The following is a 27,952-nucleotide window of genomic DNA, read 5'->3' on the forward strand; positions in this document are numbered from 1 at the left end:
CCAGGCCCTTCCCCGCGCCCGACAGCGCCCCCGGGGGGTGGCACGGCACCTTTTCGCGCGCGTCCCGGGGTGCTTCCCCTTCCCCTCTCCCTAGCCATGGCCCCGGCGGCTTAGACGCCTCCTCCAACGCCGCCGCTCGGAGCAAGCCGGGGGCCGATGGACGGGGCCGGGGGGCCCGGTGAGTACGGGGCGGGGCGGGCGGCGTGCCCCTTCCCGGAGCGCCCGGCTGATGGGGCGCTGCCAGTGCCCGACGGCTGTCGGGTGGCGTCCCTGCGGGCTCCTCGGCCCCCGGGGGCTCGGAGCATCCTCCGCCGCTCCTCAGGTCGCTCTCCCGAGTTCCTCGTGTCCTCCCGCTGTCACTTCGGACTTCCCCAACGTCATGCCACCCCCTCCCCGCGGGACGCTGGACCCCGCACCCCTGGATGTTTTCCTCCCCCCACCACCCCTTGTTAATCTAGGCCTATTCTCCCGGTATTTCGGATCTTTTCACTTCAGACCCTCACTGTGAATCTGGAATCTTCTCTAGGACTCTGCTTTCCACTGCTACTCTGTCCTGTCACTGCAGTTCTCTCCTCCGAGTCTTCGGGAAGACTGCCGATGTCCCCTATCCTGTCCGTTTCTCTCCCCTACTCTACCTTCCCTGGAGACCTGCTCTCGCTCGCTCGGGGCGGGCCCTGTCGGGCCTCTCCAGTACTGCGCCTCCTTCTGTGGTTCCCACGTTCCTGGGCAGTACTCCATATTTCCCCCTGGTACTCCATGGTACTCCCTGTCTCTGCGGAGGCTGGGACAGCAGCAGGAAGGGAGCTTTGCCAGGTTCCTCTCCTGCCCTGCCAGAAGGAGGCCCTTGATCCTCTACCACCAGTCTCCAAGCCTCGGGTTGTTTGAGGGGGGCAGTTCCCTTGGACAGATGCTAAGCTGGGGGGAGACAGAATCCCTTCAGCCCTTCCCCCAGGTGGTGGGCACATTCTGAGAGCTTCTTGACCCTTGTCCAGGTGAGGGCCCTGCTCAGGAGGCCCTGCAGTCCTTAAGCAGGCGGCTTCAGGTGCAGGAGGAGGAGATGGAGCTGGTAAAGGCAGCGCTGGCTGAAGCCCTCCGCCTGCTGCGGCTGCAGGCGCCCCCTCCCTCCCCGCAGGGCGCTGGCACCAGGACCTCTCCCAGGGACAGGTACAAGCACCTCACACCCTCATCCTCTGCCTTCCTGAGGCCTCTAGGGGCATCAGGTGAAGTCACTGTCTCTTCAGCAGCCCGGCAGTACCCCCAGGACTGCCGCCCACATGTGGCCCTTCCTTGGTGAGCCGGGGTACCCAGACAGAAATAGAGGTGGAGATGGAGCCATCTCCTGGACCCCATGGCCTGAGTAATGGGCCCCCAGCCCCTCAAGGGGGCAGTGAAGAGCCCAGTGGGGCCCAGTCTGAAGGAGGAGGCAGCAGCAGCAGTGGCACTGGCTCCCCTGGCCCCCCAGGGGTCCTCAGGCTTGGTCAACCCCCACAACGCGCTGACGGGTAAGTGTCCTATGTCAGAGGCCAGGAGGGCTGGGAGGATTGAGGAGCATGGTTAGAGGGAATGACCTTCATCCCCTCATTATGCTCCTTCCAGGCCATGGAGGAATTCTTCCTCCTCCTCAGCCCCCTCCGAGCGGCCTCGACAGAAACTCTCCCGCAAGGCAGCTTCCTCAGCCAACCTGCTGTTGCGGTCAGGGAGCACAGAGAGGTGGGCAAGGTACCCCCTCAACCCACCCCGCCCCAGGCACAAACTTATGACTTTCCACACCCCTCACCTCACTTCCCGGGATGGGGTGGGGGGACCTCACTGCCCAACAGGAAGAAGGGAACAAGCATTCCTGGGGTGTCTGCTGTATACCTGGCTCTGGGCTAAACCCTCAACCACCTCCATGTCATTCAGTTCCCACGACATCTTGGGGGGTTGGTTGTCTCATGCTGTTTATTGTCCAGGTGAAGAGGCAGGCTCAGAGAGGGTAAGTCATTTACCTGGGGACACATAGCTAGAGCCAAGATGACCCACTCTTCCTGACTGCAGTTCCCCTGCCTGTTCCGTCACATGGGACCATAACTTTTGAGATTCCAAGGAACTTTTCCAAAACCTCCCATGATTTCATGGATGATTGGCCTTAAATTTTCAGTCCTCCTGCTCCACCCCCCAATCTATCAGACTTTACGCCTAGAGAGCAAGGAGGAGCATAGCTGTCCCTTGACACCTGGGTGCTCTTTCCTAGCCCTAACCTTGGCTGACCTGGATTCTCTGAAGTGCCATTATCACCTTATTATCCTCTAATGATAGTGATATCGCAAATTCACCTGTCACTTTCCTCTTGGGAGACAAGGGCTTCCTTGCTTAGCTCCGAGGTCTCAGGGAAGCAGGGCTGGTGTACACTGTGGATTCACTTTGGACCCATTTTACAGATGGAAATGAAAAAGCCCAGAGCCTGATGGTCTAGAACAGAGGGCTCCACCCTGCCACCCACACTGCCTCTTACAATCTTTCTGGCCTTTAGTCTGGCCTTCGGGCCTTTACAAGCTTTCATCCCTTCAGTCTTCTCATTCCTTTAATGGAGCTCAAAGTCTCTGCTCTAGGGCTCTGACTGCTTCCCATGCAAACTGAAAGCCTGCAGAGGAGACTGTGGTCTTGTGTCCCAGCCCTCCCCTCTTCCTTCTTGGGACTTGACCCCCAACCCCTCTGCTTTTCTTTCTTACCAACAGCCGTGGGGGGAAAGACCCCCTCTCCAGCCCCGGGGGGCCTGGATCTCGGAGGAGCAATTACAATTTGGGTATGTACAGAGAGGTCTGGAAGAACTTAGGGCATGAAGTTAGGGTTTGGGCTACAGCCCCAAGAGCTAATCTGGGGGACCTGTGAGGCATGGTGGGGCGAGCTCTGCTCTGGCTGTCCTGAGAGGGAGGCTGCAGGGTGGTGTTGACCCCCGCCTTCTCTCTGTAGAGGGCATCTCAGTGAAGATGTTCCTTCGCGGCCGCCCCATTACCATGTACATCCCGTCTGGCATCCGCAGCCTTGAGGAGCTGCCCAGCGGCCCACCCCCGGAGACCCTCAGCCTTGACTGGGTGTATCCTGCCCCCTCCAGTCCCACGAGATCCACCTTGCCCATCTTGGGATTCCTACCCGCTTCTTTATGGTTTCCTCCTGGGTTTGTTGGTCAGGGAGCCTCTGAATCCTCCCCTGCTGTCTTCCCACCAGGGGCGCTGCCAGACAACCTGTCTTTCTCCCCTCTTCCTCTGCCTCCTCCCCTTGATCTGACCCTTTCCTTGACCATGACCCCCCCTCCAGCTATGGGTACCGGGGTCGTGACTCCCGCTCTAACCTGTTTGTGCTGCGCTCTGGGGAGGTGGTCTACTTTATTGCCTGTGTGGTGGTGCTGTACCGGCCTGGGGGAGGCCCAGGGGGCCCTGGAGGCGGCGGCCAGAGACACTACCGAGGGCACACAGACTGTGTTCGATGGTGAGGGGTCTGGGAGTGGGCAGCTCTGGGGAAGGGGTGGGAAGCTTGGTGGGAAGAGGTACAGAGGAGGAGGGAAGGCTTGCCTTGCTGCTTTGCCAGCAGAGAGAAGGTGGCCTGGGTGGTCTTGAGAGACCGGCCCCTTCCCTTCGCTAGTGTGTCTCTTTCTACCTTAGCCTGGCTGTTCACCCTGATGGTGTGCGTGTTGCCTCAGGACAGACAGCTGGAGTGGATAAGGATGGGAAGGTAAGGCCAAGGTCCAACACTGGGTGGACAGGATGAAATTCCAGCCCAGCTTTCCTTCAGGTCCTTGACCCCTTCCTTCCACCAGCCCCTGCAGCCTGTGGTTCACGTCTGGGACTCTGAGACGCTGCTGAAGCTACAGGAGATAGGGTTGGGGGCCTTCGAGCGGGGCGTGGGGGCCCTGGCCTTTTCCATCGCGGTGAGCTGACTCCCAAGACTTCTGTGTGTGTGAGCCCCTCTCTTGCACTCACCGGGCAGCCTGGGGAGTTGCGGCCTTCTTGAGCCCTGCCCAACCTGTTCTCTTGAGAAAGGGGACATGTGTCCACTTCTCCTGCCTTCTCAACCCCCCCTTGACTAATGACCACGAACCCCAGAGCTCCGGGCCTCCCTCAGCTCTCTGACATGTCCCCCACCCTCAGGACCAGGGCGCTTTTCTCTGTGTGGTAGATGATTCCAACGAGCACATGCTGTCTGTGTGGGACTGCGGGCGTGGCACGAAGCTGGCTGAGATCAAGGTGCGGTGGTGTCCAGGTGGCCTGGAGGGGCACTGAGGCTGGGGAGGTGGGATTGGGGCAGGGCAGAGAGCCTCAGACTCACCCCTACATTGACTTCCTGTCTGACTGGGACATGCCTCCACGCCTCTCCTAGACTGTGAATTAGGGGCTACAGAAGTTCTGATCACAAGGGGACAATGTATGAGCTATCCTCTGGGGCACTCAGTCAGGAGAGACTGCTCTTGGGCACCAGGGCCTTCAAGAAGAGTTGTCCTGGGGCTTCTGGACTTCTGCAGGCCCAAGGTCACGTGCAAACTGAAGGGTCAGTTCAGGGCTCGGGTCTGAATCTTGTCTCTTCCCTTCAGAGTACAAATGACTCAGTTCTGGCCGTTGGCTTCAGCCCTCGTGACAGCAGCTGCATTGTCACCAGCGGGAAATCCCACGTCCACTTCTGGAACTGGAGTGGCGGAACAGGGGTCCCTGGAAATGGGACCCTCACTCGGAAGCAGGGTGTCTTCGGGGTGAGGCGTAGATGGGCGAAGGTTGGGGAGGAGGGAGGCAACGAGAGAGATGGAAGACTTGGCCTGAGCCCCTAAGCCCCTGATGCTACTCAACCCCTGGGGGCTAGTGAAGTTTAGTCTTAGCCCTTCCCTTGACCTTTGCCCTCTGCTTGCCTCTCCCCTAGAAATACAAGAAACCCAAGTTTATCCCTTGCTTTGTGTTCCTCCCTGATGGAGATATTCTCACGGGTGACTCAGAGGGGAACATTCTCACCTGGGGGAGGAGCCCCTCAGATTCCAGGACCCCAGGCAGGGGTGGGGCCAAAGGTATGTGGTTGGGGGTGGCATTGAGAAGTCCAGTTCCACAGCGGGTCTGTGGAAACAGAGACCAGGATTTCTCTTGAGAGTTGATTGTTCTCTAGGGGGCTAGTAACAGGGTGGGGGGGGCAGCATGACAAAGGGGAAAGGCTGGGACTTTGGAGTTTGCTGGACCCTGGGTTCAAATATCAGTTTTGCCACTAGGCATCTGGCTTTTAGGAAGTGACCTCCCTTCTTTGAGCCTCAGCTGTCCTGTCTGTAAAGGCTGAGGGTCGGAGACAGCATTTGCAATGTGGCTGGGAGTCGCCATTCTGCTGTGGCCGTCCAGGCCACCCCCTTCTCCCACTTGCCTGCCCTCCACGAGCATGACCTACCCAAGACTTTGCCAACAGAGACCTATGGGATTGTGGCCCAGGCCCATGCTCACGAAGGGTCCATCTTTGCCCTGTGTCTCCGGCGGGATGGGACTGTGCTGAGTGGTGGAGGGCGGGACCGCAGGCTGGTACAGTGGGGACCCTCCCAGCAGGCGCCCGGGTTGGTGGCCCTCCAGGAGGCTGAGGTAAGGCTTGGACTCCAGTGATGGGAGGGAGGGAAGGGGAAGAGGAAAGGCCCGCGGAACCCAGACTTTCTGCCGCACTCTGCAGATTCCGGACCACTTTGGGGCCGTAAGGGCCATTGCGGAGGGCCTGGGCTCTGAGCTGCTGGTGGGAACCACGAAAAACGCATTGCTGAGGGGAGATCTGGCCCAGGGCTTCTCCCCTGTAATCCAGGTTGGCTCCCTGCCTGCCGGGGCTGGGGAGGAGGGAGGAGGGCAGCGTGGCTGGGGAGGGGCCCAGGTGACAGCCAGCGCTCCTGCAGGGCCACACCGATGAGCTCTGGGGGCTCTGCACTCATCCCTTCCGAAACTGCTTCCTCACCTGCGGCCATGACCGGCAGCTCTGCCTGTGGGACGGGGAGGGCCACGCGCTGGCCTGGAGCATCGACCTCAAGGTAGAGCTCCCGTTCCCGGATCCCCTTGCCACGCCCACCAAGACTCCGGGCCACCACCACTCCCTTCTCCTTTCTCTCTGCTCCCCAGTTTGTACTGGTACGTGCTGGCTACTATTCTTGCTGTACAATGCTTCCGGGGGGGCCCCCTGAGCACTGCCCAGCACCCCAGAGCCTCCCCCGCTGCCCCCAGTTCCTTTGATCCTTTAACTAATGGCTAATCGCCGACCCAGCAGGTGGCTTCAATTTTGGTTGTTATTTTCAGTGTCAGCCCTGTTGAGGCTACAGAGCCGCCCTGACTCCCTCTGCTCCCATCTCCGCTCTGGGAGGAGAGGGTGGCTTGGCTCTTACGAAGATGCCAGGGTGTCCGACTTGGATCCCTTGTTAGATATGCACCTTCTTGAATTCACCTTCTCCCCCTCCCAGGAGACTGGTCTCTGTGCTGACTTCCACCCCAGTGGGGCAGTTGTGGCTGTAGGACTGAACACGGGGAGGTGAGAGGGATCCAGCGCTCCTGGGAGGGGAAAGCAGGAGGTATGAGAAGCATTGCTGTTAAGGGGGGAGGGGGGAGGAGCCCTAACTGCACCTCAGTGCTTCTCCCAGCGGCCCAGCTAGCTACTGGGCTATGGTGACTCCCTCCCCCCTCCCTTTCTGGGAGGGGGGAGGTGGTGGCTCAGGTTAGAGAAGCCGCAGAACAAGCGGGCTGCAGGGGAGCCTAACTCTAGGAAGCGCCAGGCTCACCGACTCCACCACGCCTTGGTGGTCACCCTTCAGCTTTTCTCTGCCCTCGGGCCCTTCACACTTCCCAGCCTAAGAATGCCGTGGCACCTGTGGGTGTCTTTGAGACTCTCCCACTCTGACTCGCTACCCTCACCCTGCCTAGGACTGGTCTCCTCACACCTGTGTCTCCCCTGCCTCCCTTCCAGGTGGCTGGTTTTGGACACAGAGACCAGAGAGATCGTGTCCGATGCCACCGACGGGAACGAGCAGCTCTCAGTGGTCCGGTACAGCCCAGGTGGGAGCTCCCGCCACCACGGACCCAGACCATACCTGGCTCTGCCCCTGCTGAGTGACTGTTTTTGCAGATGGGTTATACCTGGCCATCGGTTCCCATGACAACATGATCTACATCTATAGTGTCTCCAGTGACGGCGCCAAGTCCAGCCGCTTTGGCCGCTGTGTGGTGAGGAAGCTGGGTTGCAGGGTGGGGCTGGATATACAGGGAAACTTATCCAAGGCGGCTAATGTGTTTCGCGGGTGGGGGTGGAAAATGGGGTGTATTTTTAGTTTCTTGATCCTTGCTCCTAGGGTCACTCTAGCTTCATCACTCACCTTGACTGGTCTAAGGATGGGAACTTCATTATGTCCAATTCTGGGGACTATGAGATCCTTTACTGTGAGTGGGGAGGGGTGTGGGCAGACAGTGCTTGTGGTGGATTTTACTTGTGGGAGGGCGGGGCTCCTGGCTGGGAGGGGATGAAAGAGAAAAGATGGGGAGATCCAACTCCAGGGTGACAGCTAGGGTGATGGAAACAGTGGTTGAAATGGAGCTGGAATTACAGAGGAGAAATTTTGTGATTTGGGGGGGAAAAACCCCACCCAGTTTTATACCACATTTTATTCTCACAAGGCCATGAACGAGTTGAAAAATGCACTTGGAAAAGATTACTTGGCAAAGTTTCTCAGGACAGGCACGGAGGGACTGATTGATCTAGGGAGGAGGACGAGATGAGCTGCTAGGAAGTTCTACCCCAGGCTTTGATCAGCTCTCAGGTCACGGCCTCAAGCCAGTTTTCCCAACCTGGCCTTCGGGTATCTTCCCAACGGAGGGCCAGGGCCGAGTGAGCTGTGCTGGGTGGGCTCCTTCTCCCAGGGGATGTGACTGGAGGCTGCAAGCTGCTGAGGAATCGCTATGATAGCCGAGACCGGGAGTGGGCCACCTACACCTGCGTGCTGGGCTTCCACGTCTACGGTGAGCAGGGGTGCACGACGCCGCAGAGGGGCGGGCAGAAGACTTGGGGAACCCCCCAGGCTAGGAATGCTGGGCGTGGGTCGAGTGGTGGGCAGCAGCGAGAAACTGGCAGCACCAGTCCTGGAGGCCCCTCTGGCCTTGGGACCGAGAAGGGCTTCCCGGAACGCAGCGGGTGGGTGGGTGGGTGGGTGGCCGCGGTGGCCTAAGCTTAGGAAACTGGCCCTGGGCCGCGGCTGGGGGGGGGGGCGAGGAGAGGGGGGAAGGGAAGCTGGGCTGAGCCGGCCGCTGTGCTAGGCGTGTGGCCCGACGGCTCAGATGGCACCGACATCAACTCCCTGTGCCGCTCCCACAACGAGCGCGTGGTGGCCGTGGCGGACGACTTCTGCAAAGTGCACCTCTTCCAGTACCCGTGCGCGCGCGCCAAGGTGAGGCCTCCGGGGCCGCGGGGGCGGGCCCGCGGGCTCCGAGACCCCCCGTGACTCGACTTTCCCTCTCGCCCAGGCACCGAGCCTCGTGTACGGCGGCCACGGCAGCCACGTGACGAGCGTCCGGTTCACGCACGACGATTCGCACCTCATCTCGCTGGGCGGCAAGGACGCCAGCATCTTCCAGTGGCGAGTGCTGAGCGCGGGGGGCGCGGGGCCCACTACGCCCTCTCGAACCCCCTCCCTGTCCCCCGCTTCCTCTCTCGACGTCTGATCTAGACCCGACGGGACATGCCGGCCCCGCGGGGCGGCTGCGCTGCACCCGAAATCCCCTGGGACCGGGGCCGACCCTTTCCTGGACTTCGAGACATTCCTGATCGCGCATTCCCCTGGAGGGGGCGACCCGCGCTCCTGCACACACTGTATAGACCTGCTGGCCGCGCTGGGCAGCCCCAGCCTGAACTTTGACTCCCGCTGCCAGCTGAGGGGCAATAAACCAAAAGCAGAGTCGCCTCTCAGTTATTTTGGGGGTGGGGGTTGGCCGGCGCCTCCCGGGCCCTGTCGGGGTGGGGGTCAAGGTAAAGGGCCGTGCGGAATGGGTAAGGGAGCTTAGACCAGCCATGCAAATTGTACGCAAAGCCGCTTGCAAATAACCCCGCGGAGCGCCGAGGCGCGCGAGTCCGTCCCGGCCGCCGACTGAGCGGCAGGGCCCCGGCGAGGAGAGAGTTAAACCCAGCTCCGCTCCCGCCCTCGGAGGAGGGGCCGAGCCGTAACGGAAATAACCGAGAGCCGGGTCGCGGTTGGCCGGAGGGAGCCGAGCTCCTTCCGGAAGCAGCCGATGTGTGGGGTCTCGCCGAGCCGAGCGCCGGGCCTTGTTCTCCGGCCGGGCCGAAGGGGTTCCGGAAGAAGGCGAGCCCCGAGGCGGGCCGGGCGAGCCTCCGCGGCGGCCGGCAGGACCCAGCGTCGGGCGGGACTCGGCGGCGCGGGGGGCGCCGGAGCGTGGCTCCGGGCCGGCGGGAGCCGAGCGCGTTCCGGAAGCAGCCGAGCGGGCCGGCGCCGGCCTCGGCGTCCTGAGCGCGAGGCGGCGGCGGCGGCGGCGGCGACAGCGCGGGCCGGGATGAGCCGCGACGGCTGAGGCGCGGCGGTGCCGGCTGCGCGGGCCCGACCGAGACTTTCGCGAAGCGCCACCCCGCGCCCGGGGCTTCGCCGCGAGCCGAGCCCTGCCCCGCGGGCCTCCCGGACCCCTTTGTGCGGCCGGCGGCGGCGGCGGGAACGGCCATGGCGGCCAACATGTACCGGGTGGGGGGTGAGTACGGCGGGGCCGCGCCGGGGGGCCGGGGCCGCGGGGGCGCGGGGCGCGGGCAGCCGCGGCCCGGCGGTGTGGCCCCGAGCGCGGACCGGAACCGGAACCGGATCGCGGTGCGTAGACCGCGGCGCGCTGGAGCCGAGACCCCCGGAGGGCGGCCGGGAGCCCCGACGGCGCGCCCGGGCCGCGGCGGGGCCTCGGGGGCGGGAGCGGGGCCGGGGGAGCCGGCTCCGAAGGGGCGGCGGGGCAGGCGGGGCGCGCGCAGGACCTGGACGCGGGCGAGCGCCTCGCCACCTGCGGGGGAGTCGCGGAGAGGCTTCCTCTCCGGGCGTGCTGGGGCGCCGGGTTTGCAAAGGTGGGGGCCCTGCGCGAGGGTGAAAATTGCGCGTTTCGGTGGACTGGGGTGCAACTCGAATGCGGACTTGTGGGGACCGCAGGGGAACCCCCTGTTTCATGTCTCCTCCTTGAGGCTCACTTGAGCGAAGGATCCGATTTCAGTGTTAGCGGGTCGGGGTGGGGATTCAGCCTTTATATTTTGTGAGTCTGCCTCCTCGTTCCAGCGTCCTCTCTACCTGGGTCGCTAACTCCTTTTAGTCCCTTCGGGCCCACTTTCTCTCCTGCTACCTGGTGCTCGGGTTCTCCCATCTCCACCTCTGATCTTCCCGGTTGTCCCCCACTCCCTCCTCCAGATTACGTCTATTTTGAGAACTCCTCCAGCAATCCTTACCTGGTTAGACGGATTGAGGAGCTTAACAAGGTGAGTGGAGCAGAGCCCCTCCTCCCGGCGGTTTCTTTTTCCCGAGTTCTCTAACTTCCCTTGGGAGGGGGAGAGGGAGAGAGAGGGGATGCTATCCTGAGCACCCATTCATATTCATTCATTCATTCGTTCACTCAGTGTATTCAGGGAAGGCTATTGAGAGCTTAGTGGAAACTCTACTACCGATTCATGTCCCTTTGAAACTTACTCTTTGTTGTTAGTCTCTGTGCATTCATTTCCACTTTAAAATGCCCACTTTTCACTGCCACTTTTTTCCTCTTTAGACTGCAAATGGAAATGTGGAGGCAAAGGTCGTCTGTCTTTTCCGGCGAAGGGACATTTCTAGTAGCCTCAACAGCCTGGCGGATAGTAATGCCAGTGAGTATTTTTGTGTATCCCCCCTCCTTCTCCCCTCCCGACCATCTGAGGCCTGGGCATGTCCCTGTTTCCCCTGCTGGCATGCCCAAGGCAGGGGTGTGCATTTGGGGGTGGGAAATGCATGGTCTGTGGAGGGAGGCATGTTTTTACATGTTGGGGTTGGGAGCAGGGTGGAGAGATGATGATAAGGAGAGCCAGAGTGTGGCCTGTGTGTGCGTGTGTAGGAGATGAGAGCGCCTAGAGGATGAAGAAGCGCTTTAGAGAAGCAGGACTCTCGGAGGACAGTTTTGGGAACATTGGGACAGTGAGTGGTGACTGTGAAAGTCGAGGTGCAGCAGAAGAGACTGTGCTTAGGAGCCTGCATGACAGGGAAGCGGGCTTGTGTTGCCCTCATGAGGTGGTGAGCGTACACTGAAGGGAGAGAACATCGAGCTAGGAAAGTTTCTTGCACTTTTTCCTCTTTCTCACCGACTCCTCTTTCCCCCTCTACTTCATCTTATACCTTTCCTGTATCCTTTTGCCCTGACTTCTCTTTATACTTCATCTTCTTTTCAAAACACATCTCCTTTAGCTTGCCTTAGATTCTTTTCCCATTTCCTGCATTGCTTGCTTTCCCTTTCTTGTTTCTCCTAAATTATTTTCCTTATTTCAGATTGCTTTGGGTAGGAAGGGGTTAAGGAGGAGCTGGGCCTACCAAGTTCTCTGGCCCACTGGGGTTTCCATCCCCATCAGGCAGGGGCTGACCTTGGCCTTGTCCAATCAGAAGGGGTGTGGGGGGTGTGGTCCCCTTTGCCTTAGCACTGGGTTTCCGGAGCACATAGGCGAGGGGCGGAGTTTGCCTCACCCCCCCCTCCCCCCAGGTTGGGAACAATGCACCAATGAGCCTGGGCCTGTGGCTCTTCTGCTCCCTCCCAGTTGGGCTGGCGTCCTGCCAGGTTAACCCTTTTAACCAAGGTTTCTGGACAAGTCGTAGCTCCTTAGAGAAGAAGGTGTTGGCACTGCCTTGAGAGGTACTGTCTTTAAAAGCCCCACAAACAAAAGATTGTTAGCCAAGTAGAAAGCGAGGGCTAGTTAGGGTTGCCTGTGATGTTTAAGTCTCCTGACACCTGAAGAGAGGAACTGGTAAACAGAACCTGTGTGATATTTTTTCGTCTTCCTGGGTTTCTGGGCCTCAGACTGGTTTAGCAAGAAAGAGAGAGCGGGATACCCTGGCGTGGGCAGTACGTGTGCTGTGTGAGTGGTGTCTGAGCATTGCACCTGGGTGTGGGATATATCTGTGGCATTCTTTGTACTTCCAGCAGCTCTATCCTAAGAGCGTTAGTGGCAGAGAGTTGGGAGGCTCTGTGATGAAGGTCGGGCTCAAAGAAGGCAGATGTCTGGGAATGTGAGAAAAACAGCTGAGATAGAAAATGTTTTCCCCGGGGCTAAAGTTTCCAGGTGGCTTCTTTCTGGATTTGTTTCTGACTTGGTTTCTTCTTCCTTCATCTCCCAGGGGAGTTTGAGGAGGAATCAAAGCAGCCAGGGGTATCAGAGCAGCAGCGACATCAGCTGAAGCACCGGGAGCTTTTTCTTTCTCGGCAGTTTGAATCATTACCTGCCACCCACATACGGTAAGGAATAACTGGTCACTGACTGAGAAGCTGGCGAGGAGGGCTGTGTTGGAGATACTGTGAAGGGGGAGTGAGGAGTTCACAAGCATTTTCTGACCTTTCTCTTGTAGAGGAAAATGCAGCGTAACCCTCTTGAATGAGACAGATATCTTGAGCCAGTACCTGGAAAAGGAGGTGAGAGAGGTGTTGGGGGAAGGGAGGCAGGGGGAGGGGTGGGTATTGCCACAAAAGGCAAGAGGGAAGTAGGACTGTGCCCAGGTACAGGGAGCTCTAGATACAACCCCCTGCACATGATGACTCTGCCCTGCTTACTTGCTCTTTTCCTGTCCCCAGGACTGCTTTTTTTACTCACTGGTGTTTGACCCTGTGCAGAAGACACTTTTAGCAGATCAGGGGGAGATCAGAGTTGGCTGCAAATACCAAGCTGAGATCCCAGAGCGCCTGGCAGAGGGTGAGCAACAGGACACACACTGCGTGGCTCTGGGGTTAGCCAGCATCCTGGTGCGGTGGTGAACGCTGCTGGAACTGTGCAGCCTGCATTCTGCACGGCTCCATGCTGTGACCGTAGCAGCCTCAGAGGCGCGGGTGGGCACGGTGGGAAAGAGACCTCTGAGAGTGGAGGCAGCTGATAGAATCCAAGCCTCAGCTGTGGACGAGGAAGGTGCTGATGTGAGTGGCAAGACACCTATGTTCTCTTTACTCTCTGCCTTATACGGCCATTGCCCTGTTCCCCAGGGGAATCCGATAATCGGAACCAACAGAAGATGGAGATGAAGGTCTGGGACCCAGACAACCCTCTCACAGACCGGCAGATTGACCAGTTTCTCGTGGTGGCCCGGTGAGGGTGGGTGGATGGGAAGGTGGGCTGGGGGAGGTGTGGACATAGTCTGCGTCTCATGCTTAGAGATGAACTTTATCTTTTTCGAGCACAGTTTGTTCCTTTTTTTCTCATCTGACTTTGTTTCCAGCCCACTTGAGCTTTCTCCTTCCCCTCTTCTCGATGTTTCCCTTAGAGCTGTGGGGACCTTTGCCAGAGCCCTGGATTGCAGCAGCTCCATCCGGCAGCCAAGCCTACACATGAGCGCAGCCGCTGCCTCCCGGGACATCACCCTGGTGAGCAGAAGTTGGTGGATAGTTGGGCAGGTTGGGCTTCGTAGGGACCTGCAGAATCTGGGGACAGGGGAGGAGGGGATCGCCCAGAGAATGGGAGTGTTTAAGAGCAGCAGGGGCGTGGTATCAAGGGTTTTGGGTCATCAGCATTGTTCCCCACTTCCCTATAGTTTCATGCAATGGATACTCTGCAAAGGAATGGCTATGACCTGGCTAAGGCCATGTCGACCCTGGTGCCCCAAGGGGGCCCTGTGCTGTGTCGAGATGAGATGGAGGAATGGTCTGCCTCGGAGGCCATGCTTTTTGAGGAGGCCCTGGAGAAGTACGGCAAGGATTTCAATGATATTCGCCAGGACTTTGTAAGTGAATGGTGTTGGGAGGAGAGATGGAAGACTTGACAGGTCAGGGAATAGGACCTGGTGCCAGATGTCAGCTCACCCTTTTCTCCTCCCTCCTTAGCTACCCTGGAAGTCACTGGCCAGCATAGTCCAGTTTTATTATATGTGGAAAACCACAGACCGCTATATTCAGCAGGTAGGGAAAGGACATGGGTGCGGGGTGGGGGGCTGGCCAGAGGCCTCCTGCTCAGCTCTGCCTGCGAAGCTGAGGACATCTTCCCTGCTGAGAGCCTCTGATCCTTTTTTCTCTTTTCCTTCCTACAGAAAAGATTGAAAGCTGCTGAGGCAGACAGCAAACTGAAACAAGTCTATATCCCAACCTAGTAAGTGTGCTGGGCAGGGGAAACTGGCAGGTTTTCCTTCTCTTCCCCCAGCCTGTGCTTTCCTCAGTAATTGGGGGTGAATAGCTGCCAGGGTCAAACTATTACAGAGGCATGGCAGGGAGGGGTTCTTTTCCTTGACCAGTTCCTGGTTTCCTCCCCCCTTGCTTACTCTCTTAGCACTAAGCCAAATCCTAACCAGATCATCTCTGTGGGCTCAAAACCCGGCATGAATGGGGCTGGATTCCAGAAGGGCCTAACGTGCGAGAGCTGCCACAGTGAGTTCCAGGGCGGGGCTGCTGGGGGGGGGGCGGACAGGGACCTTTGCTGCAAGCTCAGGGTGGGTGGGAGGTCTGCTCCAGCCCAAAAACCCGAGGGGCTCCCCTGAATTCCCCCTTTTCTCTGTGCTTCTGTAGCCACACAGTCTGCCCAGTGGTATGCCTGGGGTCCGCCGAACATGCAGTGCCGCCTCTGTGCTTCTTGTTGGATCTACTGGAAGAAGTATGGGGGACTGAAGACCCCAACCCAACTTGAGGGGGCTGCTCGGGGCACCACAGTAAGGATTGATGGGGGATAGATAGAAGAGAGCAGTAAGCATATTGACATGAGCTTTAGGCAAAGACCAGGACACCCAATTCCTTATATGGTTTGAGACGTGTGGGTGCAGGTGTGTGTGGGGGAGGGGGTGGAGGTGCTTCATAGTAGCTGGGGAGCCAGATAGATTGTGCTAGCAGGAGAGATCAGGCAGGAATAAAAGCTCTCTGCAGAGACTGGAAGAAAGGGAGGCTCGGCGCCCATCTGCATCCTCCCTTTTTCCTGTGTCTTCCAGGAGCCGCATTCAAGGGGTCATTTGTCTAGACCCGAAGCCCAAAGTCTCTCCCCCTACACGACCAGCGCCAATCGGGCCAAGCTGTTGGCAAAGAACAGGCAAACATTCCTGCTCCAGACCACCAAGCTGACCCGTCTTGCCAGACGCATGTGCAGGGACCTGTTACAGCCGAGGAGGGCTGCCCGGAGACCCTATGCCCCTATCAACGCCAATGCCATTAAGGCAGAGTGTAAGGGCAGGAGGGCAGGTGGTGGGTTTGGGCTTGCTTTGGCCAGAGGCCAGTGTTTGGTGAGTGTAGGGATAATAAACTTCGGGGCTTGTTAGGAGCATAGACATGGCTCCTGTCCCTGGAAGAGGCCTGAATAGTGAAGGCCCTTCAGAAACTTCCACCTTTACCCTCCAGGCTCTATTCGACTTCCTAAGGCTGCCAAGACTCCATTGAAGATTCACCCTCTGGTGCGGCTGCCCCTGGCGACTATCGTCAAAGATCTGGGTATGTGACAGGGAACCATGCTCTGGATACAGGGTGGGTAGAAGATGGAGAACCAGTCAGGTAGTGTCACCCCCTCCTCTTCCCCTGCTTCTCCCTTTCCCATTGAGTCCGAGGAAGTTTATTCAGACAAACTGCACTTATGAAGGTTAATATTTTTCCATACGCAACCAGATTACAGTGTTGATCTGGTCACATTTGCGTGCGGTCTTTGAAATACTGGCAATTACTTGCTAGATCCTTCCTCAGCACTATTTTTTTTTTTTAAAGATTTATTTTTATTTATTTTTACAAGCACTGGGTACAGTCAGAAGCGCGGGAGAGTGAGAGAATTCACCAGAGCCAGAGCGGGGAGCAGAGCAGGCAGACTGAAGTACACTGCTGAGGGGAGCAGCGGGCGACAGGAGAGGTCTGCACGCCATGTGGGACCCTCCTCCGGTGGCGGGGGAGCAGCCAGGGATCGAACCCACGCTGCAGAGGCTGCGGGCAGCTTTGCAACCCAGCGCTCAACTGCTGCGCCACCAGGGGAGGCCCGTCAGCACTATTTTTTTATTTTTAATTTTTTTAATTTTTAATTTTTTGAAAGATTTATATAAGAACTGGGGTACAGGGCCTCCCCGGTGGCGCAGCGGTTGAGCGCTGGGTTGCGAAGCTGCCGGCGACCTCTGTGGCGCCGGTTCGATCCCCAGCTGCTCCCCGGCCACCGGAGGAGGGTCCCACATGGCGCGCAGACCTCTCCTGCCGCCCGCTGCTCCCCTCAGCAGTGTACTTTGGTCCTTCTGCCTGCTCTGCTCCCCGCTCTGGCTCTGGTGAATTCTCTCACGCTCCCGCGCTTCTGACTGTACCCAGTGCTTGTATAAACAAAACAAACAAACAAACAAATAAATAAATAAATAAAAAACAAAAAACAAAAAAAAAAACTGGGGTACAGGTCAGAGGCACGGAAGTGTGAAAGAATTCACCAGGGAGAGCAGGGAGCAGACGGACAGACGGCAGAACAGGCAGAACGGACCAAAGACACTGCTGAGGGGAGCAGCGGATGAGACAGGAGAGGTCTGCCACGCCATGTGGGTTTCTCCCTGGCCCGCCAGGAATTGAACCCGTGCTGCAGAGGCTGCGGACAGCTTCACAGCACAGCGCTCAACCCACGGCGCCACTGGGGAGGCCCCCCACTTTTTTTTAAAGTTTATTTTATGCATACAAGTACTGGGGTATAGGCCAGAGGTGCAGGGGGTGAGAGGATTCACCAGAGACAGAGTGGGGAGCAGAACAGGTTGATCTACTGAAATACACTGCTGAGGGGAATAGCAGGTGAGACAGGAGAGGTCTGCTGGGTCATGTGGGTCACCTCCCTGGCCAGGGAGGGAACTCGTAGCTTCATAGTAATGAGACTAACCCCTTGTGCCACCACCTTTCCTATCACTGTTTTGGGTGGTGCCCAAGGAACTACACAGAGGGGAAAATAGGAAAGCTCACTAAATTGGTTTTTTTTTTTTTTTTTTTTTTTTTTAAATTCTGGCAGTGGCCCAGGCACCTCTGAAACCAAAAACACCTCGGGGTACCAAGACACCAATCAACAGGAACCAGCTGACCCAGAACCGGGGACTGGGTGGCATTATGGTGAAACGGGCCTATGAGACTGTGAGTTGACAGATCAGAGCGGACCACGCTGACTTGGGTGGACATTTAGGAGTCTCACAGAGTCCCCCTCTCATTGCACTGCCCCACCCTTTTCCAGATGACAGGGGCAGGAGTCCCCTTCTCTGCCAATGGAAGGCCTTTGGCCTCAGGGATTCGCTCAAGCTCTCAGCCTGCAGCCAAGCGTCAGAAACTAAACCCAGCTGATGCTCCCAATCCTGTAGTGTTTGTGGCCACAAAAGATACCAGGTAGGGAGCTCGCCATAGGAGGGGCTGAGAGGTAGACAGCCCAGGTTGGTGGGTATGGGAAATAGCTCCAGGAAGACTGGGTTACAGGGTAAGGATGCCAGAAAAGAATGTGCTGGAAGGTAGAATTGCAATGTGGAATGGAGGGCTACACCTTTAGGTTCTTAGCCTTCTGTATGCCCCTCTTCTCTTCCTGGCCAGGGCTCTGAGGAAGTCTCTGACCCATCTGGAAATGCGACGAGCTGCCCGCCGGCCCAACTTGCCCCTAAAGATGAAGCCACCGCTGATTGCAGTGCGGCCTGCAGTTCCTCTGCCTGCACCCTCACATCCTGCCAGCACCAATGAGCCCATTGTTCTGGAGGATTGAGCATCTGTGGGGAAGGGAGGTGGGCTGAAAGCTGGAGGTGGGTGTCCAGGGCACCCTGCCTCCCTTCCCTCTACTATCAAAGGGAGTGAGGAGGGAGGGAAGGAGGAAGCAAGTGTGTCCTTGGAGGGATCTGGCGCCCTCTGGTGTTACTACTTCTGAAGCTTGTCCCCTTCCTCTGCTTCTCCATGCCTGGGGATGGAGGGCCTACTGCAGGAACTTGGCCCATTGTGGGAACCTAGCCTGTTTTGGGGGATAGGACCCACAGTTGTCTTGGACAGTTTTGGGGGGAGGGTTTTTTAATTTTTTAAAAATTTTGCCTCCCTTTGTCAAAGGGGATGGGGGAGGGGAAGAGTAAACATATCAGGTGGTGGTACCTGGTTGGGGGAGGGGCGTGCACTGCCATGACTGCCATGTCTATCTTTTTTTTTTTTTTTTTTTTTTTTCTAATTGGGGGTTTCTCTTCCTGTCCGGTGTCCGGACTTCCCTAATTGGAGTTTGAGGCCCATAAGCTGGCATCAACCCCAGCCCATGCTCGCTCTTTTCCTTCCCTCCCCTCACCCCTCTGCCTTTTGTACGCCAATTCTCAGAAATAAAGATCTTTTGTCCGTTTTTTTAACCTCGGATTCTGTAATTGGTTCTTATAGTAACAAATAAAAAGCTGTTTTCTTCAGCTCCTCCTGACTCAGCTGTTCTCTGCCATGGGTGTGTGTGGGAGGGGTGTGTGTATGTCTTCCATTAGGAAAATTAAAGATAAAGGACAATGAAGAAGGTAGCGATGGGGCTTGCCCTGGGAACAGCTTTGTGAGTTTTGCAGCTTGCACAGGTGGCCTGTTCCAGGAAGCTCAAGCTTTCTTGCAGGACTTACACTGCCCCCCAGCTCCCTGGGCTGCTGGAACCTGAGCACCATCCTGGTTCATCCCAAAGTGGTTGGGATGAGCTGGCTTTCTGGATAATGGGTGGCTTCTGTAGAGAGGTATGAAGGGGTTCTTTTCTCTGTGACTCCACCCTTAGCCCCCTTCCCTTTCTCTTAGGGAGTTCCAGGAATTGCCAGAGGTCAGGACACCTTGGGCGGTGACTGCAGAATCTTGCCACTGAGCTCTGATGTATCTGCACTGCAGCATTGTATGCTGCTTGAAGGATCTCCAAGGCTGGTCTCAGCAACTGCCTGGACAGTGGGGCCCACTTTGGGGCTGTTTCCTGCCTATTTCTGGCGGCATCAGCCTAGCCCAACAAGAGGAGCGTCTTAAGAGAGAACAGGAATCTTACACCTACATGCTCCTGCTATCTGGGCGATAACTTAAGGTTACAGACCTTGATGTCTGCCTCAGGTCCACTACTCCTTCTACTACCCAAAGTGGGGGCTGGTAACAAGCCACAGCAGGAGTGGCTAGCCCATCTGACAGACGGCCCCATCTCGTGGTTCCTGTCCTAGGGCCTCTCTAGTTCTCGTTCTCGCTTGTCCTGAGCCTAGTGTCGGGAGGAACTGACCACTGTGAGTTGGGAGGAGAGCAGTTCTCCCCTTCCGTGTCTTCACTCAGTTGCCATCATATTAGGTTCCGTCACGCTGCTCTGAAGTGGGCCGCTGGCTCGGACGCCTCGCGAGTCCACGCCACACAGCTCTCCGCTGCGGAAGGAAGCTCGGCTCACCCGACTGCCGCGACCTGGTTGTGGCCCCGTGAACGCGGCAGATGCCCGGTGGGGGCAGAGCTCCCGGCCAGGGCTGGGAAGTGGTCGCAGAATACCTATTTTGGGGGAGGACCGAGGGCAGAAGGAGAGCCACAGTCTTCAGGAGGTTGAAAGTACAGAGACAGCCCTGGGCTGCGTGGAGGTTGCTGTCCTCTGCCTTCCCCAGGTAAACATGGGGCGGGGACCGCGGCGCGGGTCCCTCGCTGCCCCTCGGAACCTAGAACCGGGCGCGCAGCCGCCGCGCAGCCTGGAAAGGGCAGCTGTCAAGGAGCCCGCCGCGAGAAGCCGCCTTTGTGGTTGCTGTTAGAAATAGTCACGATGCATTGAGCCAATCAGTGCCCGAACAGTTCACGGCACACCAATCGGCTTCCCGCATGCAGATAAGCATCCTAGCCCGGAGGTTTTTCCTTAAGTCGGCGGAGACTGCACTGGCTGGACACGGAACCCTGAGGCGGAGGAGCTCAGTTTCCGGGGGAGCGTGCCGGCGCCACTGGCCTGCGTACGTCACTTCCTATGAAGCGGGCGGAAGTCGCTTCTGAGCGCGTTGGGGTTTGGAGTGAGTTCCGGTGGCCGCGCGAGTGACTGCGTTGTGTCGGGGCCGGAGAGTTGCGATGGCGGCGGTGGATGCGGATGTCGAGTCGCTGCCGCGTGGGGGTTTCCGCTGCTGCCTCTGCCACGTTACTACAGCCAACCGTAAGCGGTGGCTAGTGAGGGGTGGTTGTGGGCTTCCGTCTTTTGGATCACGCGAAAGTTAGGTCCTAGTTCTGGTCCCGTCGGTCGGCACGGTCACTCGCCTCCTTGTTCACTCTGCGAGTCCCAAGGGAGTAGCGAGCAGGGAAAGTGCCACCACCTTACACCCCTCCTTCCCAGGCTCCGCTGTAACCGTTGTGGGCGGTCATTCCTGTGCTGGTACTCTGCTGGGCTCTGGCTGAGAGGAAGGAATGAAGGAACTCACCATGCAGAGATGGAGACTCTTTGATTGTGCTCTGTAGAAATGTCTGGACAGCCGTGGGATCACGGAGATGTAGGGACTGCGCAGGGAAGAAACGGGTGAGGTAGTAGCACATTCATGACTTGGAAGATGGGTGTGGAAGTCAGGTCAGGTCCTTGCATGACCGTCCAGGGCTTCATTGAAATCCTGAATTCCACTTTTGAAGTCTGAAATTATCTCCCCTAAAAGGGGGTCTTCTGCCCTTCTTCTTTGTGAATGGCACTATCACTGTTTGTCCAGTAGGGCAAACCAGAACGCCAGAGTCTTCCCTGGTCCCACATGTACATTGGTGAAATCAAAGCAGCCAACTCAAAATGTCATAAAAAAAGGTAATAGCGAACATCTTTTTCTACATTTATCATGCACGAGACTCTCAGCAAAGTGCTGTGAGTGAATAACGTGGTAGTTGTTATCACTTTATTTTATGACAATGATGTGTAGAGGTTAACTAACTTGCCTGCAATCTCACACAACTTGTCAGAGCTGAGATTTTAACCTGGGCAGTGTGACTTCAGATCTTGCACTTGCAGTGTCTATCCCATACTCAGAGCCCATCCAGAAAGCCTGGTCTGGGATTTACTTAGTTCTGTATATGACTTGGAGAAGTCACCTATTAATTTCTTTGCAATTTGCAGGTGTCACTATATCTAGCACTTAATAGATGGCTTAAGAAATAGCTGCCGTGTAGCCAGTTCTCCTGGGAACCACTTGGACACATGCACTATATTGACAAATAGACAAGGGAGGAAGGTGGATTTTATTTTATTTTGTTTTTAAAGATTTATTTATTTATGCATACAAGAACGGGGGTACAGGCCAGAGGTGTGGGAGGTGAGAGGATTAACCAGAGACAGTGGGGAGCAGAACAGGCAGAAGGACTGAAATACACTGCTGAGGGGAGCAGCGGGCGAGTCAGAAGAGGTCTGCTGCACCATGTGTGTCAGCTCCCTGGCTGCGAATGGAAGGCGTGCTGCAGTGGCTGTGGATAGCTTCCTAGGTTCCGTCTTAACCCCTTGTGCCACCAGGGAGGCCCGGACTTTGTTTATTCACATGTCACATTTTCTATGGCTTGGAAAGATCAGTGAGTGGGGTTTAGGTATGCTGGCGTTGGCTACTCTGAAGATTGATTTGGTTATTTTTGTTTCACATTTGTCTTTGCAGGACCCAGCCTAGATGCCCATCTGGGAGGCCGGAAGCACCGGCATCTGGTAGAACTAAGAGCTGCCCGAAAGGCACAGGGACTTCGAAGTGTGTTTGTCAGTGGCTTTCCTCGGGATGTGGGTTCTACTCAGCTCTCTGAATACTTCCAGGCATTTGGTCCTGTGGCCAGTGTTGTCATGGACAAGGACAAGGTAGAATGAATGACTTTTGGGGGTAAAGAAAGAGTCAGATATGTTGTAAGAAACCAGCAGCTTGGGCCTTCCTGGTGGTACAGGGGTTAAAGTCTCAGCGCTCTCAAGCTATTGCCAGCCAGGGCAGCATGAGTTCAATCCCCGACCAGGGAGCTACCCACATGCCGCAGCAGACCTCTCCTGTCTCCCAGTTGCTCCCCTCAGCAGTCTATTTCAGTCAGTCTGCCTGTTTTGCTCCCCATTCTGTCCCTGGTGAATTTTCTCACCCACTGAACCTCTGGCCTACACCCAATTCTTCTGTGCATAAATAAAAATCTTTGAGGAAAAAAAAAAAAAACAGTTTGTTTCAGCTGGTTACTGCTGTGACTTGGCCTTGGTGGGAGCCACAGTACTTCTTGGACCGGTCCAGCTTTGTGAGCCTCTCACCTGCCACATCCTCTTTCCCCTCCCCCAGCAGATTTTATCAGTTCACCGTGTTTAGTTATTGGGGGACTTGTGGATCATTTATTCATTTGACCTTTTATTTTACTTGCCAAATATTAACTTTACACTATGCACCGCTTAGTGCTGTATTCTAAGAAGTGAATTGGATAGACATAGCTCCTGTTCACACAGAGCTTACAGTCTTGTTGAGAAAACAGACATTCTCATCTACTGCCAGACAGTGTGTTTGGATTTTTAGTGCTGCTGTTGTGGTTTGCCAGGGCGTGTTTGCCATCGTGGAGATGGGGGATGTGAGTTCCCAGGAAGCTGTCCTGGCTCAGCCCCAGCACAGCCTGGGCGGCCATCGCCTGCGAGTCCGGCCACGAGAGCAGAAAGAGTTCCAGAGTCCAGCATCCAAATCCCCCAAAGGCGCTGCCCCTGACAGTCACCAGCTGCTCAAAGCCCTTGCGGAGTCGCCAGATGTGGGGGCCCAAATGATCAAGCTCGTGGCGCTAAGGGAGTTGTCTGAGGCCGAGCGGCAGCTCCGGAACCTTGTGGTGGCCCTGATGCAGGAGGTTTTCACAGAGTTCTTCCCTGGTGAGCCACCTCTCTCGCTGTGTCTGAGCCCTCTCTGTCTGCCTTCTCCATGTCTGCCCCCCCAGGCCTCTCTCAGCTAGATGTGTTCACTTCATGGCTCTCTGGTTTGTACCCCATTATGTTCTCCCACCCTCACTCCCCACAATGTCTCTTGACCTTCATTCTGCTTGGCACCCAGGCTGCGTGGTCCATCCTTTTGGCTCATCTATAAACAGCTTTGACGTACATGGCTGTGATCTCGACCTCTTCCTGGACCTGGGTGACTTGGAAGAGCCCCAGGTGAGTGACTGGGGGTGGTGGGCAGCTGGGAGGGATTGGATTCATGTGAGTCCAGGCAAGCCTTTCCCTCCCCACTTTAGTTCTTCCTCAGGACAGTCCAATGGGGACAGTGGGACCCATCGGGATGGTTGTCGTAATGGAAGAAACATGAATGTGGATGGGTGTTGGAAAGGTTGGAAATTAATTGGCACAGGAGAGATGGCATTTAAGTAGGAAATAATGTCACGGGCAATACCTGTTTTGGAAAGCATATCTATTAGAGGACACATAAAAGGTCATTTGGGAGTTTTGTTTTGGCTTACCTGTATTTAATGTACAGATTCTACTTTGGGAATAGCAAAGGGTTATTATTTTTAAAAGACTATCTTTGAGAGCAAGTTTAGGTTCACAGCAAAACTGAATAGAAAGTACGAACTTCCCTGTACCTCCTCTCCCACACAAATGGTCATTTTAAAATAAAAATTTTTGCATTCTCTGTCTTCTCTACACACACACACACACACACACACACAGTTTTCTGAATAATTTGAGCATAGGTTGTCTACATCTTGCCCCTCTGCCCCGGACTATTCCAGAGTTGATTACCTAATACCACACATACTCCTGGGGCAGAGCTGAGCCAGTGAGCAAGTTGAGATGTTTGGCAGCTGCAAGTGTAAAACTGGACAAGACTTTGTGCTGTCCCCTGTGTTCTATCATCTGGAGCAATTCCTCTGCCTGCCTTTATCTTTCATGATGAGGATATTCTATTAAAGACTTTTTTTTTTTAATTTTTTTAAAAAGATTTATTTATTTATTTATACAAACACTGGGTACAGTCAGAAGCGCGGGAGGGTGAGAGATTTCACCAGAGCCAGAGGGGAGAGCAGAGCAGGCAGAATGATGAAATACACTGCTGAGGGGAGCAGCGGGTGGCAGGAGAGGTCTGCGCGCCATGTGGGACCCTCGCCTGGCAGCCGGGGATCAAACCGGCGCTGCAGAGGCTGCGGGCAGCTTCACAACCCAGCGCTCAACCTCTGTGCCACCGGGGAGGCCCAAAGACAGGTTTTTTGTTTTTTTTTTTCCAGACAGTTTTTTTAATGGCATTAAAAGGTTCTTTTTAATTTTTTTTTAAGATTTATTTATTTATACAAGCACTGGGTATAGTCAGAAGTGCAGGAGGGTGAGAGAATTCACCAGAGCCAGAGCATAGAGCAGAACAGGCAGACTGATGAAACACTGCTGAGGGGAGCAGCGGGCGGCAGAAGAGGTCTGCGCGCCATGTGGGACCCTCGCCAGTGGCTGGGGATTGAACTGGTGCTGCAGAGGCTGTGGGCAGCTTTGTAGCCCAGCGTTCAACCGCTGCGCCACCAGGGCCTGGGGGCCTCCCCGGTGGCGCAGCGGTTGAGCGCTGGGTTGCGAAGCTGCCCGCGGCCTCTGCGGTGCTGGTTCGCTCCCCGGCTGCTCCCCGGCCACCGGAGGAGGGTCCCACATGGCGCGCAGACCTCTCCTGCCGCCCGCTGCTTCCCTCAGCAGTGTACTTCTGTCCTTCTGCCTGCTCTGCTCCCCGCTCTGGCTCTGGTGAATTCTCTCACCCTCCCGCGCTTCTGACTGTACCCAGTGCATGTATAAGCAAACAAACAAACAAATAAATAAAATACGTGCCTCTTTAAAAAAAAAAAAAAAAAGAATAGGGCCTGGCACATAATGCGCAATAGGTGATAGGTATGTCTTGGGGGTGGGATGCCCCCCAGTTAGAGGGCAGGAGAGGAATTCACTCAGTTCATGTCTACCTGCAGCCAGCCCCAAAGACTCCAAAGTCTCCATCCTTGGACTCTGCGCTTGCCTCCCCACTGGATCCTCAAGCTCTGGGCTGCATCCCAACTTCCCCTCCAGACTCGCAACCTCCAGCTTCTCCTCAAGACTCAGAAGCCCTGGACTTTGAAATCCCTTCCTCTTCCCTGGCACCCCGGACTCCAGACTCTGCTTTGGCATCTGAGACCCTTGCCTCTCCCCAGTCCCTGCCACCAGCCTCACCACTGCAGGAAGACCTGGGGGAGAAGGAATTGGGCAAGGCCCTGGGAGCAGCAGAGGCACTGAAGGGGGAAAGGACAGAGGGTGAAACGGTGCTGGAGCTGGTGGGATCCATTCTGCGGGGCTGCGTCCCCGGAGTGTACCGAGTCCAAACTGTGCCCACTGCCCGACGCCCTGTAGTCAAGTTCTGCCATCGGCCTTCAGGTCTCCACGGTGACGTCTCCCTCAGTAACCGGTACCTTTGTGGAGTGGGTGCTCAGGGCAGGCCAGCTGAGCCTGCTGGGGTGGATGAGGAGGGAGCCTGGTTTGGGAAGCTCCCGCTTGGTACCTTGCCTGGCTGCATTCCATGTTCTGCCCCTCATCTGTTGTCTGGCTTCCATCTCGGTGTGCATGAGCGTGTGTCTTGGACTGCTGTTCCTCAGAGATTTAGAAGAGTTCCATGGTTGACTAAGTTTGGGAAATGCACACAGGCTTTTTCCTTCTCCTGTCCCACTTCCCCTTTCCCTCACTCTCGCTCCTACCTTCTCTACCTTCCCCTCCATTTCTTTGCACAGCAAAGCCCTGGGCGAGCCCAGCTTAAGAACATGCCTAAGAACACGTTTGATGTTCTTTTGCACACCCGCTCACAGGACTGGTGTGTCCGCAGACATTTCGGGAAACCTTCCTTTGGGTTTCTTCCAGCTGACGGCAGTCACACAAGTCTGGATTCTGAAACCCCGGCACCCTCTCCTCTGTCACAGGCTGGCTCTGCACAACTCCCGTTTCCTGAGTCTCTGCTGTGAGCTGGACGCACGTGTTAGGCCCCTTGTCTACACCCTCCGCTGTTGGGCCCAGGGTCGAGGGCTGTCAGGTGAGAGGGAGAATCAGGACAGACTTAGAGTTGAGAGGGTATCAGGGCAAAGCAGGGATTTGGAGAGAGAAGGGAGACAGGCGTGGGGGTTGCGAAGATTACCAAGGAGAGGCGGAAGCACCTCTTCTAACTGGAATTATTACTCACCAGGCAGTGGCCCCCTTCTCAATAACTACGCCCTGACCTTGCTCGTGATCTATTTCCTTCAGACCAGGGACCCTCCTGTGTTGCCCACTGTGTCCCAGCTTACCCAGAAAGCAGGTACAGTAGCCCTTCTTTCTACCTTCCTGCTCCCCTCCCCCTTCTCCCTGCTGCCAGACTGACCGTGACCTTATTCACTGTCACAGGTGAGGGAGAACAGGTAGAGGTTGATGGCTGGGACTGCAGCTTCCCCCGGGATGCCTCGAGACTGGAGCCCAGCATCAATAAGGAGCCCCTGAGTGAGTGTGGGGAGCCTGCGTGGCAGAGCACTCACCAGGGAGGCTTATCATGGCCACTGTGTGCCAGGCGTGGGTCTGAGATCACTGATACCATTATTGCCGTTTTGCCTGTGAAAAAGCCATGCCTTTAACCATGCCATAAAGGGCTTGCCCAAGTTACAGTCTAGCAAGGGGGGAGCAGCATCTAGAAAAGAACATGGCCAGCAGCAGGGGAGAGAGGTGCGCTCTTCTGAGCCACCGGGAAGGGGCAAAGTCCTGCTAAGGGGATGCTCAGTGCAGGGCCTGCATCCCTTCTGGCCTGGAAGTAACCCCTTTTTCCTGATTCTTTCCTCTTCCAGGTTCCCTGCTAGCCCAGTTCTTCTCCTGTGTGTCTTGTTGGGACCTTCGGGGCTCACTGCTGTCCCTGCGGGAGGGTCAGGCATTTCCGGTGGCAGGAGGCCTGCCTTCAAATCTCTGGGAGGGTCTCCGCCTCGGCCCCATGAATCTCCAGGACCCTTTTGACCTGAGTCACAACGTGGCAGCCAATGTGACCAGCCGGGTGGCTGGGCGGCTGCAGAACTGCTGCCGAGCGGCAGCCAATTACTGCCGAAGCCTCCAGTACCAGCAGCGTTCCTCCAGGGGACGTGATTGGGGGCTGCTCCCCCTTCTGCAGCCCAGCTCCCCGAGCTTCCTACTGTCTGCAACCCCCATCCCCTTGCCCTCTGCTCCCTTCCCTCAGCTCACTGTTGTCCTGTTCCAGGTGTTAAGGGAAGCACTGGGGTGCCAGATAGAACAGGGAGCCAAGAGACTGCGGTCAGAGGGAGGTGGAAGTGGGGAGTCTGCCCAGGGAGGGACAAACAAAAGATTGAAACTAGATGGGCAGAAAAAGAGCTGGAAGGAGGAGCAGCAGGGGAGCACAGTGGATCGCAGCAAAGATGGAGTGGAAGAAATGGTGGTAGAGGTTGGAGAGACGGTGCAGGACTGCGCCATGAGGAGCCCTGGGCAGCCCGGAGAGCCGCCCCTGACCACCAGGAATCACCTAGTCTCTGGAGAAAAGGGGCCGTCAGAAGGACAGGAGGCAGTCCAAGAAGGGGCCCAGGGGGAGACAGGGAAGGGGGCGTTGCTGTCCTCAGTGAGCTGGCGCTGTGCCTTGTGGCATCGAGTGTGGCAGGGACGACGGCGTGCCCGGAGACGCTTGCAGCAGCAAACCAAGGAAGAAGGTGGAGGCCGCCCTGGCACCGGAGCAGAGTGGCTGGCGACTGAGGCTCGGGTGACGCAGGAGCTGAGAGGACTGAGTGGTGCTGAGCAGGGGCCAGAGGCCGAGCCGCTCCTGACCTTTGTGGCCTCTGCCTCCCAGGCTGACCAGACTCTCACCATGACCCCCCTCCAGGATTCCCAAGGCCTGTTCCCTGATCTCTATCACTTCTTGCAGATTTTCCTCCCTCAAGCGCTTAGAAATCTCCTTAGGGACCCTAAAGGGCACTAAAGC

At 56.7% G+C, this 27,952-nt stretch overlaps 3 protein-coding genes across 4 annotated transcripts; all 3 read left to right on the plus strand.

Annotated features, from left to right (window-relative positions):
* Positions 1-156: 156 nt before the first annotated feature.
* EML3 (EMAP like 3) lies at positions 157-8,905 on the plus strand (the record flags this gene model as incomplete). Of its 2 annotated transcripts, none has more annotated exons than XM_084235357.1 (22): positions 157-178; positions 993-1,164; positions 1,242-1,502; positions 1,597-1,710; positions 2,718-2,785; positions 2,953-3,076; positions 3,298-3,468; positions 3,642-3,711; positions 3,797-3,907; positions 4,128-4,223; positions 4,568-4,723; positions 4,888-5,029; positions 5,413-5,579; positions 5,665-5,790; positions 5,879-6,010; positions 6,434-6,501; positions 6,934-7,022; positions 7,093-7,190; positions 7,316-7,403; positions 7,881-7,979; positions 8,274-8,404; positions 8,481-8,905. In XM_084235357.1, the coding sequence occupies 22 exons, from the start codon at positions 157-159 to the stop codon at positions 8,676-8,678; spliced, it is 2,703 nt and encodes a 900-aa protein (XP_084091483.1). In that variant the 3' UTR covers positions 8,679-8,905. The 2 variants fall into 2 exon arrangements, with proteins under 2 accessions (XP_084091483.1, XP_084091484.1); XM_084235358.1 differs by having other exon boundaries at positions 1,245-1,502.
* Positions 8,906-9,682: 777 nt separating this feature from the next.
* Positions 9,683-17,853, plus strand: MTA2 (metastasis associated 1 family member 2; the record flags this gene model as incomplete). Its single annotated transcript, XM_084245873.1, has 18 exons — positions 9,683-9,710; positions 10,400-10,467; positions 10,752-10,845; positions 12,338-12,455; positions 12,566-12,629; positions 12,789-12,906; positions 13,191-13,293; positions 13,469-13,568; positions 13,736-13,924; positions 14,025-14,099; positions 14,228-14,286; positions 14,464-14,561; positions 14,700-14,839; positions 15,113-15,341; positions 15,516-15,605; positions 17,125-17,243; positions 17,341-17,489; positions 17,688-17,853. 18 exons carry the CDS (start codon positions 9,683-9,685, stop codon positions 17,851-17,853), a joined length of 2,007 nt encoding a protein of 668 aa, XP_084101999.1.
* A 2,297-nt stretch (positions 17,854-20,150) lies between these two features.
* Positions 20,151-27,949, plus strand: TUT1 (terminal uridylyl transferase 1, U6 snRNA-specific; the record flags this gene model as incomplete). Its single annotated transcript, XM_084254071.1, has 9 exons — positions 20,151-20,232; positions 21,692-21,882; positions 22,587-22,902; positions 23,081-23,181; positions 24,960-25,429; positions 25,935-26,044; positions 26,195-26,305; positions 26,392-26,484; positions 26,823-27,949. 9 exons carry the CDS (start codon positions 20,151-20,153, stop codon positions 27,947-27,949), a joined length of 2,601 nt encoding a protein of 866 aa, XP_084110197.1.
* Positions 27,950-27,952: the final 3 nt, after the last annotated feature.

The sequence above is a fragment of the Talpa europaea genome (assembly GCF_964194135.1).
Source record: "Talpa europaea genome assembly, chromosome: 1".
NCBI classification, from domain to species: Eukaryota; Metazoa; Chordata; class Mammalia; order Eulipotyphla; family Talpidae; genus Talpa; species Talpa europaea.